General features: G+C 39.2%; 2 protein-coding genes across 12 annotated transcripts in view; one reads left to right on the forward strand and one right to left on the reverse strand.

Annotated features, from left to right (window-relative positions):
• The window catches only part of PPP6R3 (protein phosphatase 6 regulatory subunit 3), a 57,510-nt gene extending 38,380 nt beyond the window's left edge, over window positions 1-19,130 (forward strand). For 5 of the 10 annotated variants that reach the window (XM_081843638.1, XM_081843639.1, XM_081843636.1 and 2 more), the window contains 11 exons: window positions 1,123-1,209; window positions 2,764-2,861; window positions 5,888-5,942; window positions 8,144-8,274; window positions 8,961-9,079; window positions 9,972-10,125; window positions 11,017-11,120; window positions 11,878-12,028; window positions 15,065-15,082; window positions 15,396-15,518; window positions 17,660-19,130. In XM_081843638.1, the coding sequence (XP_081699764.1) occupies window positions 1,123-1,209; window positions 2,764-2,861; window positions 5,888-5,942; window positions 8,144-8,274; window positions 8,961-9,079; window positions 9,972-10,125; window positions 11,017-11,120; window positions 11,878-12,028; window positions 15,065-15,082; window positions 15,396-15,518; window positions 17,660-17,711 (1,092 nt within the window). In that variant the 3' untranslated portion in view covers window positions 17,712-19,130. The remainder of the gene's footprint in view (window positions 1-1,122; window positions 1,210-2,763; window positions 2,862-5,887; window positions 5,943-8,143; window positions 8,275-8,960; window positions 9,080-9,971; window positions 10,126-11,016; window positions 11,121-11,877; window positions 12,029-15,064; window positions 15,083-15,395; window positions 15,519-17,659) is intronic. The other 5 variants (XM_081843643.1, XM_081843645.1, XM_081843641.1 and 2 more) reach the window with 5 other exon arrangements.
• A 515-nt stretch (window positions 19,131-19,645) lies between these two features.
• LOC309331385 (solute carrier family 9 member C1-like) overlaps window positions 19,646-21,926 on the reverse strand; it is a 58,746-nt gene continuing 56,465 nt past the window's right edge. For both annotated transcript variants that reach the window (XM_081843594.1, XM_081843591.1), the window contains one exon: window positions 19,646-20,705. In XM_081843594.1, the coding sequence (XP_081699720.1) occupies window positions 20,661-20,705 (45 nt within the window). In that variant the 3' untranslated portion in view covers window positions 19,646-20,660. The remainder of the gene's footprint in view (window positions 20,706-21,926) is intronic.

A 21,926-nucleotide genomic window follows, 5' to 3' on the forward strand; every position in this document is an offset into this window, starting at 1 on the left:
AGATGAGCCACAGTTAAGTATTGTGTTTGAACCCTAAACTGTGGTTTATTTTAACTGTAGGAAAATGAGCCATGTTCAAAAATTATTGCACGGGTGACCTTCACAGATGCCCCCCACAGCATATCCTACACCACTGGGAGTAGCATTTCAGGGGGCTACATGGGGAAGGAAGAATGAACAGAATTTGCTTTCTTTTCCCCCAGCAAGTGTGTCCCGTGAGCAAAGTTCTACTTATAAGAACTCTGTATCCAACCCACAGTTTTTTGCAGTAGTGTTGATGAAGGCAGAGCTGCATCTTGCTACAGCAGACTTTCATTAGATATCTGATGCAGAACTATATTTAATTTCTTAGGTTTGTTGGCTGATTTGTTAATGAATGTGTAAATTGAAAATCAGCTTTATTGTGTCCTTGGTTTGAAGAGGGAAATACATATTAGTGCTGAATGATTTAAATTGATTTAGTTAACTGAAAGTAAATTGACTTAACAGTTCTTTCTAAGCAGGAGATATAAATAAGTAATATGGAATCAGTATAGAATTCTCATGCTACACTTCTGATGTGTGAAGCATTTAAAAAATATTCTATTGCATAGAAAACTTGTGACAAAATTCATAGGAATAGAATTTAAAACTGATTTAATGCATCAACATAATACATAGTGGTGTTGACTGCAGACTTTCACTGGAATTTGCCTTTCCATGATGAAAATCTCCAATTAAGAATGTGTAAATTTAACAGATTTTGCAGCTGAAATTTGTTTAACTTGTATTTCTTTTTAACACTGCATTAAAATCATTTTTTAATTAAAATTGAGTTAGCTAAGCAGTGTATTTTGATTACAGTTTCTTAAGTCTGATTTTTTATTTTTTAGGGCAGAGCAGACACTGGCAAAATTTGGATTCAAAAGTACAACACTTAATTGCTTTTATCCAGAGCCATACAACTACTACTGCCTTACCAGGCAGCTCTGGGCTTTTATTTCCCAAGCATTAGTGCCCCCTGCCCCAGTATGTGACATTGTTGTTTTCTTATAAGGAATTTAAAAACTTACAGACTTTGTTATGGGCGCATTGTTTTAAACCCTTTTTCTGATGCTGATTCTTTAATTGTTCTGTCTCTAGGTTACTACCTGTCATATACACTCATCCAGTGACGATGAAATTGATTTTAAAGAAACTGGTTTCTCACAGGATTCCTCTTTACAGCAAGTGAGTCAAACTCTGGACTGTTTGCAGTTGTTTGCATTGATGCCTTAATTGAAAAGAACTTGGGTGAGACGATTGCCTCGGGAATTTGCAACTTTTAAAACTTAGATTTAGCATTTTTAAGACGAGGGAAAAATTGAAGGCATATCCTGAAAGCTGTGGAATTTGGGGGGAGGGGTATGTATGGTCACAACTTCCAGGATGTAAGTAATTTTGGTCTGTATCATTAATTTGATTAGAATTTCAATTCTCTAACAACTCTTGTCAGTTGCAACTTTCTGAGGAGACATAAGGAGAGTTCAGAACACATGTTTTTAATACTGCAAACCATGTTTGGCTGATTGGAACATCGTGTGAACTGGCCTGTAAGAGTTAAGGCAGTTAATTCCTTTAGGTGTTCCAGTCGGCAAACTTAAAAGTGTAGTTACCTGCTTTCACAAATGTGTAGCACCCTCAAGCTGGAAATACTTGTGTTATTTCTCTTAACAGTCTTAGTGAACTGAATATATTCTGTAGTCTGTTATCACCTGATTGTGAGTTAACTGTTCTTTTATGCTCATAACTGTGGAACTAAAAGAGGGTTATAATCTTATCTGGGAGGGGAAGCAGACCACATGTTCCCACAGTCTTGTGTACCCCTGATCCTGCAGAAATGGTTGTTGGCAGTTGTACCACCAAAGGCATATATGACTAGTGCTTTAGAGGCCATTTTTTCTAGCACAGTTCTCTTTCCGACAAAATCACCCAGTTTCTGCCTGTGTACTCAAAGAAGGCACTTGAAAAATATGCTTTACTGTCTGTAAAAATGTAGCCTTAGTTTAACTGCAATTCTAGAATTAGCCTCTTTCTCCCCCTGTCTCCTGATACGCACTTTGGGGATTTCTCCATCCATGGGCATAAAAGCTGTCTTCATCTGTGCCATGGTAGTTCATCAAATCTGAGTCTAGCTTATTCTAGCCAGTTAGTGACGACAGCTTGAAAGGTTACTCTGGATCATGCTTACTTAAAAGAGCTCCAGACTGTTGCAATAGCTTTTCTTTTTTCTGTGGCTTATGCAGAAAATTATGATGCTATCTTAAATATTTGTTGAATGCCTTGTTTGGTGGCATCACGAGGCACCTAATTCATTTACCAGAACCATGTTAGTGGATGCAACCTTCTTAGTAAGGAAATTGCTTTGTAGATACTGCCTCCAAAATATATGTAACTTTTGCTGGATCCAAAAAAGACTTCCCTGTATAATTTTATGGAGGTGTCACACTGTTTCTCTTCAAGCTACTTCTGTAAGAGTATCCAAACTCTTGTTGCCTTTTTACCTATAGTTTTTAAAAGAGTAACTTCAGGCCAAAGTTAATTATTACTTTATGAAAAAGTAACCAAATCATTACAGAAGAGCAACTGTTACCAAGCACTTGCCCTAAGGCCCTCAAGTTTCAACATTCAATAGTTCATAGATATATAATTTAGGAGAAAGTGTTTCTGGAGCAAAATGGGCAAGTAGTATTTAGACTATTATTAGAATCATTATATCACTGTCATTGGTCCTGGGGTTGCCAGGCCTTTTCTGATTATCAGATGCAACAAATGACGTCCAATTTTATTGACCAGTTTGGCTTCAACGATGAGAAGTTTGCTGACCAAGATGATATCGGCAAGTGAGTATTTTAAAATTTAATGTCTGCCTTTTTGTTTTCCATTTGTTTGTGTTGCAATGGTTAGTGGCTGTCTCTCTAGTTATAATCTGTGTATAGTCAGCTTGTTCATTTTCCAGTTACACATTTTGTGCACTCATAAGAGGAATTTTTCCTTTAAATTATGCCTCACGTCTAACGCCTCTATCCCTAGCATTTATGAAGCAAACTCTTCTTATGACTGTCACTAAAATAATAGACCAAATGCTCACAATGTTGATTTCTCTCTCTGAAGCCTCTTTATCCCAATCCAGAGTACTATGTTCTGAATGCACTGTGTACCAGGTTTCTGATTAAGTTTTCTTTTCATAGAAGATTGACATAACCAACACAACTTCTGTGTGGTTCTGTATGGTGCTAACCCATATGGTGTAATTTTTGCATAAGTGAAGGTTGTGAACATAGACCTGATTAATTTAGCTTATCCTTTGAGTCCAATAATATTACTAGATTTGATTGGTACTGTCAGTTCATTATATTTTAAATGTGTGCCCTTGGAGGTTTGGAACAGGTAAGAACTTACCCAGTTTTAAAATGTGAGTTAATTTATGTACTGTAGCTGGATCTCTTCCCTGTGAGTGGCTGCAAGCATATGCACCAATTGTTTTGTTTTCATATCTGTTTATGGAAACAGTGAACCCCCCCCCCCCATTACTTCCCAAATAGTAAAGGAAAATGGTTAGTTCCCTGTTTGGTGTGGGAGTGTCCACTGTGTGTTCTATCAGTCCCATTTGCCAAAGGCAGAGATGAGTGGAATAGAAAAATTGTACCAGAGTATCCACCATGTTGGATCACTGGGGAAAGCGAACTCAAAAGAAAGAAGGACAATCTTGTCTAAAGGGGGACAAGAAAACTCAGTGCAGTGTTGCTCATCTGAAATGGGTGCATTGCTTTCAGTCAGCCACCAGATGGCAGAGCAGCATAATTCAAGTGAGAATAATTTTTAACATCTGGTGATGCAATCTGTACAAAGCCAGAGCTCCATAGATCAGGTAAAGGCTGCTCAAAGGCCTGCTTTAGATCCTGCTAAATGCATCTTCATTTTTCAATAAGAATTTGTTGAGAAGTTTAGAATCCCTATTTTCTGATTCTCATAGAATGTTCCTAATAATAACATTAATAATCCAAGCACCAGAATTCATAGCAGACGCCACCCTGGGCTCAGTATATCACTCTACAAAGACCAGAGTAGCTAATGGTGGTGATCAGACCCTTTCAGTGGCTAAAATAGTGGAGCATGTACAGTAATTCTTTCATCTTACACACATTTGACTTGCATGTTTTCAGGTATATGCAGGTGGCTGAAATTGTACAAGTCAATTCCCAAGCAAGGCAGAGAGCTTAAAAGCTCTTTTCATGCCAGGTCTTCTTGGCGAAAGGTGCGTTCAAGCTCTCCACCTTGCTTGCTCAGCATGCCAGTTCTGGAAGGCCATGGGATGTTCTCTCGAGATTTCACATGAACATCGCTGGCCTTCTAGAGCCGGTGCATCGAATGGGCCTTGCCCAGCAAGCAAATCAGAGAGCTAGCTTAAAAGCTCTTTTTGTGCTGGGTAACCCAAGCAGACTTTAGATGAAAATAACTTGTATGCTCTTGACCTTGCTGGCTGGGGGAAGCCCACTCGGTGCACCAGCTATCGGAGTATGTGGGTGCTCTTTATCTCTCCTTTCACCCGCTAGCTTCAGGGCAGCTTCAAGAGTTTAGCTATATGCAGTTTTCATGTATACATGTAAACCTTGGTACTTGAACCCCTACGAAATAGGAGGGATTGCTGGTACATTCTCTCCAGTAGTAACCATTTGTCATAGGAAACTGCCTTTAACCAAGTCAGTCAATTGGTCTGTCTAGTTCAGTGTTTGGACTTACAATGGCCGTATGTTGGTATGGTAGATCAGTCTATACAGCCATTAGCATGAGAAGCCAAACACCTGTCCACTCCACTTTGCATCTGGCACCTCTACTGCTCTATCCACCAAGGTTCCTACCCCCCCAAGATCTGTTGTGGTCTTTAACAAGCAGTAGACAGCCACCTAACTCACCCAACCCATCCAGCATCATACAGGGCTCTTCCACAACCCACAGTGGATGTCTCTCATGCCAAGCAAGAGAATGGAACATTGATTACTTACTGTGAAGATTCATTCTTGTTTGGCATGTGGAGCCATACACTTCATCACCTGTACATACTCTGTTGTTCATGCACACAACTGAACTAGATTACTACTCTTCTGAATTTATATGGGGTTAGGCTTACAAAATGATTTTGCTACAAGTTATCCATGGAATGCAACTGAGGAGAGGGGAGGGGGGGAGTCATAAAGAAATGTCACATGTCCTTGCCTAGAGTAAATGGGAGAGATGCAGTCCACAGTGAATGCCTTTGCATGCCAAACATACAGTAAGTTATCGCTGTGCTGCTTAATTAAGTATCTGGAACTGACAAATTAAAGTGCAGTGGTGCCCCGCAAGACGAATGCCTCGCAAGACGGAAAACCCGCTAGACGAAAGGGTTTTCCGTTTTGGAGGTGCTTTGTAAAACGAATTTCCTATGGCCTTGCTTCGCAAGACGAAAATGTCTTGCGAGTTCCTGCGGGGTTTTTTTCCTCTCCCCCTTTTTTTCTAAGCACCACTGTGCTTTAATACTTTGTTTAAAGAAGGTGGGCACCCTTAAATCTTTTCATCGTTTAATCTGTTCCTGGATTAGAATATTTGATTTTTACGGCAGTTTTAGCATGGTTATCTGTAAGTTTAGGTAACTAGTAGTGAGGATTGTTTCTACAATACTTTTTTTGTTTGTTTCTTCAGCTCTGTGAGCCTGTGACAGAGGTCTTGGCTCCTTTTTTGGATGTAACCAGTCAAAATCCTCACAAGTAGAAAAGAATGTATCAGTTTCATGAGATTATAAAATGATGTGAACTGAAATAATTCAGGGGTCTGTGTGGAATGCCATTTATTCTCTGTTTTAGTGTATAAATTTGTACTTTGTTCACAGTGTTTCTTTTGATCGCGTATCAGACATCAATTTTACCCTCAATACAAATGAAAGTGTAAGTATATTCTTGCAGCTATTGTAAAATTCAAAATGGATGCTATTTGTTCACATTCTCTCTATGTGTGAGTGGAGAGGCCCTGCCCTTTTTGGTGGCATTGTTTGTAAAGAGGAACATTTTAAGGTATTTTTTTTTGTGGTATTCTGTCTTAACACTGCAGTGATTCAAGCATCTTTATCAGGAAACATATTGATGGGTAGGGGTCCATAATTTTGGTCACCATGATGAGTGTTCTGCCACCCAATCTTGGAGCTGAAGGAGACAGTTAGGCTTGGCCCTGCTCTTGTGTTGCACTTTCAACATGCTCAGAGGAAGCCCAGCATAACTATAGAGATATTCTGCGCCCCCTCCCCAACTGCAAGATGAGGTAGAAACCTGGAGCTGCTTTTGGTGTGGTGCATCCAAGCTTCTTGCAGCACCTTGGAAGCAGAGTCACAGTGCAGTTCTAGGAATTAGTCCCCCACCATCTGCTCCCCAGCTTCACATTTGGTGCTGGCAAGACCATGGGGTTGTCTCTGACCTCAGTATGCATATAAAAGGCGTCAAGTTGGGGACAGATCCTTGTACTTTGGGGGGTGGGGGGGGAGAGGCAGAATCCTAGCAGTCACATGTTCATTGACTAGTCAGTTCATTGGCCAGCCAGAATTTATCAACCCCTGTTTATAAGCTTTCAAGAAGAACGGAGTTGTGTCCCTCAGCCTCACAAGAGACTAGAAATGGTTTTAACGGGTGCAGATTTAGGGGCATGTTGGTGAAGCAGCATCCAAAGTACATCAGCTGTTAAGTGATGGAATGCATGGCCAGAGTGGGGCAGGTTAACTCATGGAAAGTCCTTTGGTATTCTCAGGATGGCTCTGTGTAGGTTTCTTTGACAGATGCTATAAAACTATTGGAGACCTAATCTTGGGATAGAATTGGTCATGGCCCTTTTTAGTTTTATAAATTAACATTAAGAGCACTTCTTTCTGGTATATGGTCACTTCCCATTTGTTTTATTGTTTTCAGATACAGTGAATGCCCAGCCAGAGTAATAAAGGTAGCTAATGTGCTATGACAGAGACAGTGAACTGGCAGCCCATAGGCTGGGTCTTTTTTTGTGGCTCTGCTATGAACTCTCCTAGTCAGATCAGGAGTGTCAGCTGTTTTAAGTTCTTTGAGGCTTCCCTTGTGTTTCAGAGGAAAACTTGCCCCATCTCCTAATTGCAGTGAGGACTAGAGAAAATACATATGCTGCTTCTCCCTTGCAAGTACTCGTCCCAGGAAATGAGATCAACCCAGAGTCCTCTGGGAGGGATCTTGCATTCCCAGAGGATGAGGGCACCTGTTGAAGTGAAATCAATATGCAAGTCTTCCACGCTGTTTTCATTCAGCTTGGCACCAATCCTTGATACCAATGCGAAAAATTTTTTTGGGGGGGGGGCTCATTGAGTGAGACAGTGATTGCCCATTTCTTTGGAAGGGGAGGTCATAGGAAGTCTCCAGCACAGCATAATCAACCAGTTTAAAGTGGTAAACTACCTGTGAGCTGGTGATACTATGTTCTGAGAATTTTAATGCTAAATTTAAGGAACAACAGCAGAGTATTCTGACGCTATCTGAACTTTGCTTTAAACATGGAACAAAATACTTTCTACCGGAAGCCTATCTGTTCTTTACAGTTTGGGATATGAATATTAATTGTGTTGGGTAACACTTCAGAGTTGTTGCTTTTGTTTTTTTAAACATAACATACATCATGACTTTGGGATGTGGGTGGCGCTGTGGGTAAAAGCCTCAGTGCCTAGGACTTGCCGATCGAAAGGTCGGCGGTTCGAATCCCCGCGGCGGGGTGCGCTCCCGTTGCTCGGTCCCAGCGCCTGCCAACCTAGCAGTTCGAAAGCACCCCCGGGTGCAAGTAGATAAATAGGGACCGCTTACTGGCGGGAAGGTAAACGCCGTTTCTGTGTGCTGCGCTGGCTCGCCAGATGCAGCTTTGTCATGCTGGCCACGTGACCCAGAAGTGTCCCCGGACAGCGCTGGCCCCCGGCCTCTTAAGTGAGATGGGCGCACAACCCTAGAGTCGGACACGACTGGCCCGTACGGGCAGGGGTACCTTTACCTTTAACTTTACATCATGACTAGCCACCTAAATGTGATATTCAGTGTTCATGAGTGGTGAATTTAGTCTTTGTAATTTATTTGCTTTTTATGATGTTTAGGGCAATATTGCTTTGTTTGAGGCGTGCTGTAAGGAGAGAATACAGCAGTTTGATGATGGTGGTTCTGATGAAGAAGATATCTGGGAAGAGAAGCATATTGCTTTTGCACCAGAATCTCAGAGAAGATCCAGGTAACTTTAAGATGGCAGGGAATATGTTTTGCCTCTAATTAAATCTAATCTAAAAACTAATATATTTACCTATTTCAGCACTGATAAGCTTGTGCCAGGTGCTTTTAGGAAGAGTAATGCAAAGATGAATATATTACATTCTAGCAGTAATCGGGATGATATTCTTATCCTTATGCTACTGTTGTCTTCATAAGATTGCACGTCTTCAGCTGGTTAAGTCAGGCTTGCGTCCTGATCCAAAGTGGGTCACAACAGGAGCACTACCACCATGAAAATATATGGTAAAAAATTAAGAAATAGGGCCTTGAATTCATGTTTGGGTTAAAAGTGGATTCTGAGTCTGAGAAGGTCAAGGATACCTGAATTAAATGATGCAAGTGACCTAATTCACATGTCACAGTAAACCTTAATTAATGTTTTGCCGGAATTCAGATTGATCCAGCTTCATTTCTCCCCTCTAGCCAGGAAGAGCCATGATCCCTGGCTTAGTATTATATCCCAACTAGAGATTGTTTTGTTTGGTGGGAATTTTGCCATTAACAGTGGGAAAGTTTAGATTCTGTGGTTGTCTTTTGTGTCATCAAGGCAAAAAATGGCAAAAAAAACCAAAACCCCCCTTGGGTGGTAGAAATAATATTTCTGTATGTGTATGTTCTTTTTGTTTTGTTTTGTTTTTTTAAAAAAAGCTCAGGCAGTACAGACAGTGAGGAGAGTACAGATTCTGAAGAAGAGGATGGAACAAAGCAGGACTTGTTCGAGTCAAGCACCAATACAGAAGACAAGATGGAAGTAGATTTGAATGAAGGTAGGTAGTTTTTATGCAATTGCTTCTTGCTCACTTTAAGATACTGGAAGTGGAAATCTCAGACAAGCATAATTCTATGAAGGAAGGTCACTTCCAGACTGCCATTATTTTCAAGTGAGATTCCTTCGCATACCAGTAAACTCTGCTTGCGCAATTAAAGTTTATTGGAGCCTGCTTCCCCAAAACATCGAACTTTTTGAAGTAAGTAAAGTGATGGGGTAATGCAATGGAAAGTGTGGGAATAACACATTATTTGATGCAATGTCATCTTAACCTTCCCCCCAACAAACAAATCAGAGTGAATGCTCATTAAACAGCCAACATTGTCTAATTTCCCTGCAAGACAAATCAGAATGAATGATCAAAAAACAGGTTGTCCAGAAACACTCAAAAGTGAAACAGAACTCACTGGTTAGAACTTCCCTTCTTTATTTTGGGACAAATTGACCACATAAGCAATAGTATATCAAACACATGGTGGCAATTAAAATGCCAGTGTTGAGCACAGATGTGTGACTAAAGCTTGGGTTGAAACAAGGCAAGTCTGAATCAAAGCCTCAAATATTTGTTGAACCAGTTAAACCTTAGGATCATTCTGCCTTGAGCTAAAGGAAACATTCAGACAAACCTTTGGAATAGGAAACATATTTTGGAGGACTGAGGGTTACTAGGATTGGAGAAATCTAAAATCCAGAGGGTTTTGGAGTGGAATATTCTAATATTGTACTTTTGAAATCATATATGTTCCTTAATGAGGTGTGCATTGTTTTAAGTTGCCCAAGGAATTCCCAAATCTGTTTTAATCTAATATTTTAAGTCCAGCCCTATGGCAGTTTTTTGCTTTCTTAGTTTTTTGCTTTTTTAAAAATGATAAATGTATCAATCTTTCCAGCACCTAACTGGTCAGCTAACTTTGATGTTCCTATGGAAACAACACATGGTACGAATCTGGATTCTGTTGGGTCTGACGTTTGGAGCACAGAAGAGCCGATGCCAGCAAAAGAAACTGGCTGGGCCTCCTTTTCAGAGTTCACATCTTCACTAAGGTAGGAACGTACTGTGTTGCTTCATGTCTTGTGAATCAAATGGAATTTAATTTTGAGTGAAAGCGCTGATACTCTTTTCATGAGCTAAGCTGAAAATTGAGGGAGTTCTGAGTCTGTGAGTGCAGGGATTTGGTTTTAAGCAGACCTTGAATTGAAAAGAGTCATTCCCAGAGAGCCTTTTTAAAGCTGCAGGTTAATTTTATTACAGGAAGTCAAACTGTTTATATGTATCTCTGAATTGATAAGAGAGCTGTGGGGAGAACTGTGGGGTGGGCAGGGGGAGACATAAGTGCAGGAATGTTGTCTCCTCACTTGGTTCTACTTGTTCTGTTCTAACATTTGAGAATGGCTATAGAGTACTCAAGTCAGCAGCCCCAAAGCAAATATAATGGGGAGTGAAAACATTTTCTTTTGTCAACTGCTCACCAAAAAGACACAAATTGCTTTATTTTTGGTCGCAGCACCACCTACAGTATCTTCTCCTCTGTAACATGTTGCTTTTTCAGCTCTCCAGCTATTTCTATGTTTCTGTGATTGCAATATGTAGAAGTCAAATAATTTAGGTTCTCTGCTCACGTTGCAGTCTTTTCCCTTCATATCCTAATTACAACAGGGAGAGTTGAAATTATAAATGATTCTTTAGCTTTCAAATAGACATAAACTCCCATAAACTCGTATACATTGATATGTGTTCCATTTCCTTTTATTCCCTTTTGATTGCACATGAATGTTTTCTAGAACTCTCAAATTGTCAGCACAAAATGTTGAGGCATCTACTCACATGATGCAGAATGGGCAGACTGCTTAACCAATCTAAAATATAGTTCCAACATACTTACTTTGATAAGCACTAAAAATGGAATTCATCAAAGCTTTCGTTTTCTTTCAAAGTCCAAAAGATTCCTTAAGAAGTAATTCACCCGTAGAGATGGAAACCAGCACGGAGCCCATGGATCCTCTGAGTGCAAATGTAGCACTTGCAACGCAACCAGAAGGTAAAAGCACTTAAATAGTGCAGACACACATATGGCTGTATATGCATTTGATACTCCATTGTTTATCATTACTTGCACAAATCACAGTGAGCCTCTGGTTCATGTGTTTGCTCCTCCTGTGTGGCTGGAAGAATTTTGGGAGCTTTTAGTTGTAATTAACTGCTGTTTGCCATATGCCTAGTTTAAACAAGCCAGGTTTGAAACAGACCATGGTTAGTGTTAATCAGTTTATAATGCTAGCCAACAGGACAAATGGCAAATAACTGGAAATAAAAAAAATATTATTATTTTTTACATCATCATCCCAGCTACATGTGTGGAGGGAAAAGGCTCTGTGGCTTATGCACATCAGAATAAACTATGGTTTTTCATGATGTACAAACACATCAATTGTGCAAATAGGATAAGCATGTCTTGCTTTCTAAAATAATGGAAATTGAAACCATGCCACTTAATTTCTTCCAAATTACATGACTGATGGATATATAAGAGGTATTAAAACCCTCTGATGTGGCTTCAAATGTGATTAGCTAGCTATTGTAAGTGATCCAAATTCCCAAATAGACTAGAAAATGGAGGTGGGGTTGTTAATATAGAAAATTAAACACTCTATTATCTACCGTTTATTATCTAAACGATCGTGTTTCTATTTTGTGATAATGTACAACTGTAAAAATGGCAAAAAATACATTGTTCCAGAATAAAAATCAGTATTAGCTCCTGAAGCCTTTTCAGCTGTTCAAATTTGTATTTACAGCTGCAGGAAGCATTGCAATGGAGGCTGGTTCTGATGGAGAAGATGATGTAGAAAATGCAGACAAGGTGACTGAAACAGTAATGAATGGCAGTATGAAGGAGACCCTTAGCCTTACTGTAGATGCTAAAACTGAAACTGCTGTCTTCAAAAGGTAAGAGAATACTATGGCTTGATTCAGAGCATGGGTTTTGATCATTTTAATTTTTTAAATGTTGGCCTGGCATGCCATCTTTCATTTTAAAAGCATTTAAAAACAAATCCATGGCAAAACAGAGAACTTCCTACAACAAAATTAAATATTTTAAGTGTGATTTGATTGTAGCCACCAGGTGTAATGTTTAGCATATACCTTTGTTTTGTGGATTTCAATGACCAGATTTTTTTGGGGGGGAAGGTTTTTTAAAAGAAATTTTAATCTGCTGACGTATGAGCTGCTGGATCCTGCATCTTCTGTCTCTTAAATTTGTCTGTTGCCTTTTTATTTATTATTTCCCCCCTAATGTTCTAATTATGTTGTAAGACACACCAGGCATTTTAAAGGAAAGACAGGGCATACATTTACTAAATAAAATATTTGGTCTCCTTGACTGAAAGCAGTTGGCATAGTATGCAGCTTATACTAGCAAAGCCTGGTCACAGAATCCAGTTCCATATCTGAATTATTTGTTGATTTAGAAAAAGGATACCACCACCATTTTAAAGTTGTGTGCAAATGTTATGCATCTTAGTGGAACATAAGAGAGTGACGAGGCTGACCCTAAAACACTTCCCAAAAATGGTTGTTCTTAAAATGGAAACCCGCCACACGCAGTTGACTAGTCTCTCAAGTTATCCTTGCTAGTTTGTCTTCTGGCCAGTACAGTTTTGTCCTCTAGCATATTCTCTTCTATCAAAATAAGCTGCTCATATTGGCAATTGTACTTTTAGTAGGTTTTCACTGGCAAAATCCTTTCATCCTGTTACACAGCCACTTTATTTTCCTTTATTGTTGGAGAAGGATGTCCAGATGCTAGAGCTTTCTGTGTTGGTGTCCAATCTGGTATGATCTCCCTTCTGAGGAACATGTGACAATGATATGGTGTATTATTTGGTGCTGATTAAAGATGCACCTTTTTGCCCAAGCTTTTTGTGGGGGCTTATTTACTGTTTCTTGCTCATTGTTTATATGAAGAGTTGGCTGAACCTGATGGCAGGGTGTGTGTGTGGGTGTGTTCATATAAATGTGTGTCAGATATAGGATGGGTTTATAAATGGCAAGATAGGTAAATAATTAACTACAATTTGTTCTTGAGGCAGGGCTTCTGAAAATGAAGCAAGCATTGTTCCTTTTGTGGAAGTGACCCCTCCTAGTTGCTACTGTCCAGTCTTCTCTAAGACACAACACCTTTTTTTGGTGTTGCTCTCCATTTCAAATTTGATTCAATTTTCTGACAGGAATTTTAGCAGCATGACAACATTTTCAAACATTTATTTGGCTAAGTTCAAGCGCAGTGCAGGATTACCAAATAGGCAGAGTAGGCACTGGCCTAAGGGCCCCATGCTTTTTAGGGGCCCCATGACAATGGATCAAAATAATATTGATTTGATCTTGAAAGAAAGTTACAACCAATCTTCCCTAGTTCAATGTCATCCCACTAGAGCATTCACACGACAGGCCCCCCAAGATTTCGACTACCTAGGGACCTCCACAGGGTTCAATCTGGCACCGTTCAAGTGAATACGATTTCATTTTGAAGCACCACGGTTGCTTAGGCTTGAGAGAGGAATTTAACCTCCAGCACATCACACCTTGGGAGGCGCACTTGCATCGCTTCTAAGTCCTTTTTGTGGCTCCCCCCACCCCTGCAGCTTGGTGGCTATGGTGTGGCCTTCACTTTCTTATGCAGGTGGGATAAGTGCTCAGAAAAAAGGAAAGTGTCTGCTGCTGTCCTGAAGAAGAGAAATTGACACCAAGATGACAAGGAGTGGTGTAAGCTGTTCTATATGACCTCCGCATTTTCATCAAGTTAGCCACCAGTGGCACCAAGATCTCTTTGATGATTGGGTCACTGCCAGTTCAGACCCCGTAAATATATGTGAATTATGATTTTCTTTCCCATTGTGGATCACTTTATCGCCTATTCGTCCACTTTAGATTGATACTTTTGAAGCTGCATCCAGGGCCCACAAATAACTCACAGATGCATTTTAAATAAAAGGACACATTCTACTCATGTAAAAACACGCTGGTTCCTGGACTGTCCGCAGGCCGCATTTAGAATGCGATTGGGCTGTATCCGGCCCACGGGCCTTAGTTTGCCTACCCGTGTAGTTTTACACTGTTTCTTTTAAAATTCAAAGATTTGACTGTCAGGTTCACCATGTCTCAAACTGAGCTTTCTCCATATGAAAGGGACAAAGTTTGCTTAATTTCCATAAGCCTTCCCTGAAGGTTAAGTTGTAGGAGCCGATGCCATTCTGGATCCCCTTCATCCAACAATGATAAGGAACATTCATGGTCAGTTGAATGTTCTTATATTCATGTTTGCGTTAATCATGGATGCCATCTTGTTTTGCCATAAATATATCTGAAGGTATAGCTGAATGTACAGTTGTGCAAATTAATGATTTGCTTAGCTAAGCTATTTATTTTTATTCTGTCAGCATCCCACTTTGCTGTTGTTCTGTGTTTTGCTCTTTTCTTTATTTAAGGGCTGCTTCATTGTAGTATTTTGTACTAAAGTACAAATACCTGAAGATACATGGGTATATATTAAGTTATAAAGAGTGCACACGTGAGAATTACGCTTCTCCCCCCCCCCAAAAAAGTGAGTGGGGACTGGGAAAGGATACCCACCTAGATATTTTATACTTTTTTTTCAAAAGTTGTACTCTATTCTTTTCTTTTGGAAGCTGAGAACAATTTATTCTATACTGCTTATGTATCTGTTCACAAACAGTTTCTAATCTAGATTGAGGCCAAGTACAAACAAGTGGATAGGGGAAGAAATATTGAGTCCAGATTGTACCACTTCAGACTGCAAGTTTGGGCTCACACTTTTAGACTCACGTAATGAACCATGACTTTTTTGGCTGCTGCATAAATAGGGCTTAATCCAAGGGCTATTTTTTCTAGGAGTTTCTTAATGGTCTTTTTTTACATTCCTTTTCTGTTCTTTCCCCCCCTCCCCCTCACTTTTGGCTTCAGAGTGTTGAAATCCTATCGGTATGTAAAGGATAATGAATGTTTTTTTTTTCATTTTGGGCACCATGTACATTCTTTATTCCTCTTTTTACTACTCTGTAATCTTACATCCTGCATTTTTTCCAGTCCAGTACCCTTTTAAGTGAACATAAACTGATGCCAGTGATGAATGTGACCAGAATCCACAACCTTGTGCTTGTTTTCCATGTTTCAATCATATTTCTAAAAATCTACTTGCATGTGACCTCTGGACCCTTTCTACCTAAGCCTCCCACTAATGCATGATGATATCAAATGTTGAAGGCACAAATAAAACTGTAACCTGTTTCTTTAGTGAGGAAGGAAAATTGTCTACCTCGCAAGATGCTTCTTGTAAATACGTGGTGGAGGAGAACACAGAAGCTGCAGAAGAAAATCCTGTCACTCCGCAGCCTGCTAGCAGCAGTCTAGAACAGAGGTAGCTCTTTATTGCCATATTCCTTTCACAGTGTGGTTTCTTTTACCTTTGGAATGAAGGATTTATTTAAGGATATGTATTCTGCCTTGCCAAAAGACCAAAGGCAGCTTATTTGGTATCACACAAGCATTTTTAAAAATTAGTACTGTATCTAAAATTTTAAACCTAAAAAGCAGCATAAGGCAATTATAATAAAGCACCGTTACAGTGTTTTAAACAGTAAAAATTCAGACCATCCATTTCAACCAAAGGCAAATTGCAATAAAAATATATTTAAAAGCGGAGAAGGAAGAATATGTGGACCACAGTCCCAAGAACCTTATAGCTTTTATTTAACAATGGAAGAAAAACCTTTATGGATGAAAAACTGTTGTGTTGGGTGGAAGTAGTCATGTACTTGTACTCTACCTTTCAGACGTCCATGATATATGACAGATACAAAGAAGCAGAAACTGATACAGTGGTACCTCTAGATGCGAACAGGATCCGTTCCGGAGCCCCGTTCACATCTAGAAGCAAACGTAACCCGTGTCTGCGCGTGTCATGTTTTGGCGCTTCTGCGCATGACATCATTTTGAGTGTCTGTGAATGCACAAGCGGCGAAACCCGGAAGTAATGTGCTCCGTTACTTCCGGGTTGCCATGGAGTGCAACTCGAACGTGCTCATCCCAAAGCACATTCAACCCGAGGTATGACTGTAATGGTAGCTTTGAAGGATGCTGATTAAACTTCAGGTTAACATTCACTGATTCATAGTCTCTTCTCCACTCCCGTTCTTTTTATGGAAATCAGTGCTTTGTCTGGTTGGCACAGGAAGACTGAGAGACAAAAAGTTATCCCCAAATTTCTTTTTTAATGGGAAAAACTCTTCTCGGTGTCAACATTTCTGGGAATTTTGTATCTCTGTTCGTACCTGGAGGTTTGCAAACAGCCCCCTGCCACTGCCTTCCTGGGGCCCTGTAACTAACATTGAGGGATGGGAAGGAGACAGGTGCTGGTGCTACTCTCCAGACTCTGTTGAGATTTCTTCCTCCTGTCAAGGATGGGAGATGCCTCCTCAAGAATTGGATGCCTCTCTCTCTCTCCCCCCCCCCCCCGGTGTGTTAATGGGCTTTGAAAAGGGAACTGGCCACTCTCAAAGGATGAAGGTGAGCATGGCCCCAGGTCACAGCAGGCAAATGCCCCTGCTTGCCTTTCTCCTGCTTGCAAACATTTAAGCAGAAGCACTGTTTTGTGAGCACCCATACTCAAATATTTGTAAGGCCCACATCAATGTAACTGAGTTGCCTCGGCCATCTCCTTTTGTCTTGTAACATGACCATCTGAGCCTATAAGCAGGCCTAAAGGCTGATTCTTTTGATGTCCCTGTGATTGCTCCCCACTTTGGGCTGTATCCTTTGCTAGTGCTTCTCAGCGTAGACCCACTGAAGTTAATGAACCTAAGGTAGGTCTGTTAACTTCAGTGGCTCTGAGTAGGACTAAAGTTAAATACAACCCTTGTCTCAGGTAAAGCTTCCTTAGAGCACTGCTGCCAAAATATTTTCATTTCATAGTTTAGAGCAGAGCTTTCCCAACTTTTCATGTTGGTGGCAGTTTTTAGACATGCATTGTTTTGTAACCAGAGGTTAAACTAACCCCTTTCCAGCCCCAGGAGTAGTGCAGGAAGCGTTTGCACAACATACCTACACACTGCAACTAACGTGTTTTGACACAGTTTGGAAAGCTCTGGTTTAGAGTATATGATGTGATCACCTTCCTTAAATTCCTACACCGGCTCTCAAATAGCTCTCTCAATAGCTTTCAAAAGTGGTTCCTCCCATTTTTCTGTTCTCATATTCCACAGTATTTCTTGAATCAAGTAATTCAGGATTGTGGTACTAGAAAAGCAAAGTGTTACCCAGTGCTTTTTTTTCTAGGGGAAAAAAGTGCCTGTACTCACTGCCCAGAAATGGCCATAGGAGATCCCTCCTTTGTTTCAAAGATAGGCAAGTGTGCAAAAAGAGCTGCTCTGCATATGCTCAGGGAAAGAGGCAGCAGGGCTCCAAGCATCACAACTTTTATCTGTTTCCTCATTTTGCATTTTTTAATTAATATAAAGGTGCACTATGCTAATACTTGGTTCCACATTTTCTAACTTTTAGGACTGATCAACAAGCTCTTCTAGCAGAAGCATCCGTTAATGGCCCTGTATGATATGTGATATTGACTGCTGTTGGCTGAAGAATATGAACTGATATGCAAGGATTTATGTCTCTTGAGGATTTCATCTAGAGTAATTTTGGAGCCAGTCAATGCTGCACTAATTTCGCAAGGGATCAGGACCAGCAACATTTATATTCTAGATTTTAAGACATTGTACAGAAATTCATAAGTGTAAAAATTGCACATTGAGAAATACCAAGAAATTTTTGCGTATGTTTATAATTGTATTGTTCTAAATGATGGGTGGCCTGTGAAATAAGATCTTGCCACCCTAGTAACAAAAGTAGTGATACTATAGTTAAAATGGCTGTAAGAATAGTTTTATAAAAAAGTGAATACACAAATCTAATGTATTTGAGGCATAACTATTTGACAATTAGTGACCAAAGTATTTAGCAGTTTTCATAATATTTCACCCTAAAAATATCTGAAGTCCATGTTTCTTTCAGTTTGGCAAAGAATTGTTCATCTGCAATGCCCTTTAAATGTTTTGGTTTTAGATTTTGAAAAATGATTTTAAAAGAATTTTGGTGTTCAACATTTTACAGCAGATTTTCAATTGGTAATTGTTTTCTGTATTGTTTAAACCAGATCAAAATGTAAGTCTATGGGTAGAGATTTTAAGTATTTATTGCTACAATTTAGTTGACAAATTGATGTTACTGTAAAGCCATACGTTCTGTTAAGTCTTTGTTTGCTTGAAACAATACCTTACAGGTGAAACACTAGAATATTTTTGAAGTGCACATGGCTTGTTGTGTATTTTAAGTGATTCACCTTTTTTAACCCATTCACCAAGATGTACTTTAATTCAGAGCATTATAAAATTAAACATTTTTGGAACAATCTTCATATTTAAAACACTGTAATCCTTTTGACAAATCAACTAAATATAATGAAATGCCCATGCTGCTCATGTAATTACAGTTCATGTGTTTTAAAGGTATATCTTTTAAATATCAAAATTGGGCACTTGAGCATGTTAATTGTTATACTTTCACTGTTTTGATCTGTGTGAAGTTTTTCATTTGTAAGTTTTAAACCAGTTTTTTTTTCATAACTGGCTTGTGTATATATATATAGTGATTATGGAAACTAATTGTAATTTATAATTTTCTATGTCATAAAATTCCAACCGCCTTCTCAAACAAGCAATATAATGTATATTGCCACATTGTCTGGTGAAAGGGTTAAAGTACTTCACCTCTTGCACTTTTAGATGCAAATCCATTTTTATTTCTTTTCATAGAAAGTTAGTCATTTATTTTTACGTCATTTGTTTTCCTGACCAGTATTTAAAAGCCAAAAGGATACTCTAAACAATGGCCAATGACTTATTTTAGAAAGTGTCCCAAGCTATGTGCCTAATACTACATTGCATACAGAAATAAAGACAAATGTATACTGGTACTTCATTTTATTCTTCCCTTATTTTTAGCTTTTCAAAATGCAGTGTTCATGTAAAGTGTTCCCACCTGCATTTCAAATAGACATTTCGCTATATTGGAGGGATCTTCTACATCAAGTAGCAAAACAGGAAGCATGTTGCTGCTTACCTACTACAAAACAAAAGTGGGTGCTGTCAGTTCCAGCTCACTGGTAGTTCCCATGTTCCATTTACAGTAGAAAGAGAGTTTAAATCCAATGCTTTCATGCTCATAGCATCTTTGCTTTTTTCAAAGAAACTGGAATTCATTTGGTTAGTTATGAGTATTGGCACCTTATATGCCACAAAGGATTTCATCATCAAAGGTGTGGTGTATTCCCACTCTTCTAAATTGTTCTCCAACTTGTAAATGTTTGCAAAGTGAAAATGTTTACTAGTTGCAGCTGCATCCCCAGGTAATTACACCAAAGTTTTCAGGTGATAAACTTTGCCAAGTGACGAGCCAGGATTAAGTATCTTCAAATTTTAATTCCCCCCCCCCACTGAGTAGTAAGTGAACAGGCCCCTTTTTGCTGTATAAAACACAAACAAAAACTTTCCATTTCAGTATGTTCCTTTCAAAGTGTTGGAGTAAGCTAGAATTGAAGTCAGCTCATACTTTTCAGGATGCAAGTCTGAGGTAACAATCCTAAACTCAGTGGAATTTACTTTCAAATAAAGATTTATAGGATCAACAAAGTCCACTTAACGGATTACTTGGGATCTTTTTAGTGCATGTGTGCACAACAGGGAGATAACGTGCGCTGATGGTTTATCCTTGCTTCAGAGTTGATTAAAAGTATCTGTTTTTTAAATTAAATTACAGGATGCATCTTGTTAAAAAAAAATTCTTCTGTTAATTCATGACTACCGAATCCTGATGTACCTAAAAGTAGCACGCCTTCCCCCCTCCCATGGAGTGAGCATGGCTTCCTTTTGCTTTCATTCCACATGATACATAGTGGCACAAAATACCTCCCTCTCTCAGAGAGTTTGTTTACCTTCTGAAAACACTTTCAAGTGATGTATATTAACTCCTTTTAAAAGCAATCTGCTCCAAGGATATTTGTGGTGGTTGTAGACAATGTGACTTTGTAACTGTTCACGAGGCCAGCATCAGTGGCTATGAACAGTCAGACTTGTGCATGTATCAAAAGGTAAATAATTCTGAAAACAATATCAATGGGCATTGTTATTGCTGTGTTTGTCTGAATTCTATTGAGGCATAAATTAGTTTAAAATTTATTCCACAAATTACAACAGCTGAAATAAGATCAGATAAACTAATAACAGTTTGAACAGTCTAGATTAGTGTGCATACATGGACAGTGCTGTTTTGCCAGCACTTACGTCTAAGCCAAATTTTGTATAACTTTAAATCTTTCACAGAACAAAGGCTAACTAATAAAAAAAAAACTGGCTCCATCAGCAAGCTGATATTTAACACTTAAGCTTGTTTCTCTACAAAACCTCATATCCTTGCTCTGGTGCTGTAACATGACATGTGTTTCTCATTATTTTTTCACTTTGGGGTTTTTTGAGCTTAAATATGTATACTCCTGTAAAAGAGAAAATTACATGGTCAAATGTCTCAGCTACATTTTCCATACAGTATAATAAACATCTAATTTAATAAATGAATTATTACAATTACTAGATTACTAGACACTTGTTTATTTTCAGACTAGTCACCTGGTAGTGAAGTGAGATCCATCAGATTTAAGTAGGTGTTTTATATACCCAAATGAAAGATTTGAAACTGATCAATTATCACATTGTTGATAAACCAGGACCTTTTGAATCAGTCTCTCTTGTTTCCCCCCTACATACCTAAAACTCAAGGATGGAACATACTGCAGCTACTTATGCAGTCTTATCAGGAAAGCAGATGGTGGAATCATAGACTTGTAGAGTTGAAAGGGACCCAAGGACCATCTAGTCCAGGGGTAGTCAACCTGGTCCCTACCGCCCACTAGTGGGCATTTCAGGATTCCAGGTGGGCGGTATGGGGTTCTACGGCACATGTTACTGCAGCACTGGTGGGTGGTAAGTTTTACCATCAAGAAAGATGCATTAGTGGGCAGTAGGTATAAAAAGGCTGACTACCTCTGATCTAGTCCAACCTATTCAGTTGATGGCAGTCTCATTTTATGGAAGGCCTCCTATTAACAGCCCAAAAAAGAGAACCGTGCTACACTACCAGACTTTAGATACTTTGGTCACTAAGAACACAAATAATATTTTGCATTATTCTACTTTATGAAATTTTTATGCCTGCATTTATACTGTGGAGTAGGTCACACTGAGTTCAGTGGGTCTTACTCCTAGGTACAGGAGTATAGAAGGGGTAGGAAACTTGTGGCTGCCTAGATGATGTTGGACTCCCAACGTCTATTAGACCCAGGTAGTACAGCTAATGCTCAGGGATAACAAGAGTTGCACTCCAGTGACACTGAGGGCACAGATTCATCATATAGCATTGCAGGCTCAATTATTTAAGTTTACACATCCTGCATTCTAGAAACCTAGTATTTCAATCTTGCTAGTTGCCATTACAAATAAGCAATTGTCTTAGTAATTTAACATGCTGGCTTGAATTCCCTTTGCATACGCAAGCACTGCAGTAGTTTCCAGTTTGAATAATGCCTGCCTCCTAAATGTGGTATTTCATGTATTTATTATCTCAAATGAATTGTGTGTTAAATGTTGACATTGTGTCCAGAAAGCACCCTGCTCTGAATTAAACATTTCAACTTGCCTCTATCCCACTGTTCTAACTA

Source organism: Podarcis erhardii (genome assembly GCF_964252035.2).
Source record: "Podarcis erhardii genome assembly, chromosome: 1".
In the NCBI taxonomy this organism is placed as follows: domain Eukaryota; kingdom Metazoa; phylum Chordata; class Lepidosauria; order Squamata; family Lacertidae; genus Podarcis; species Podarcis erhardii.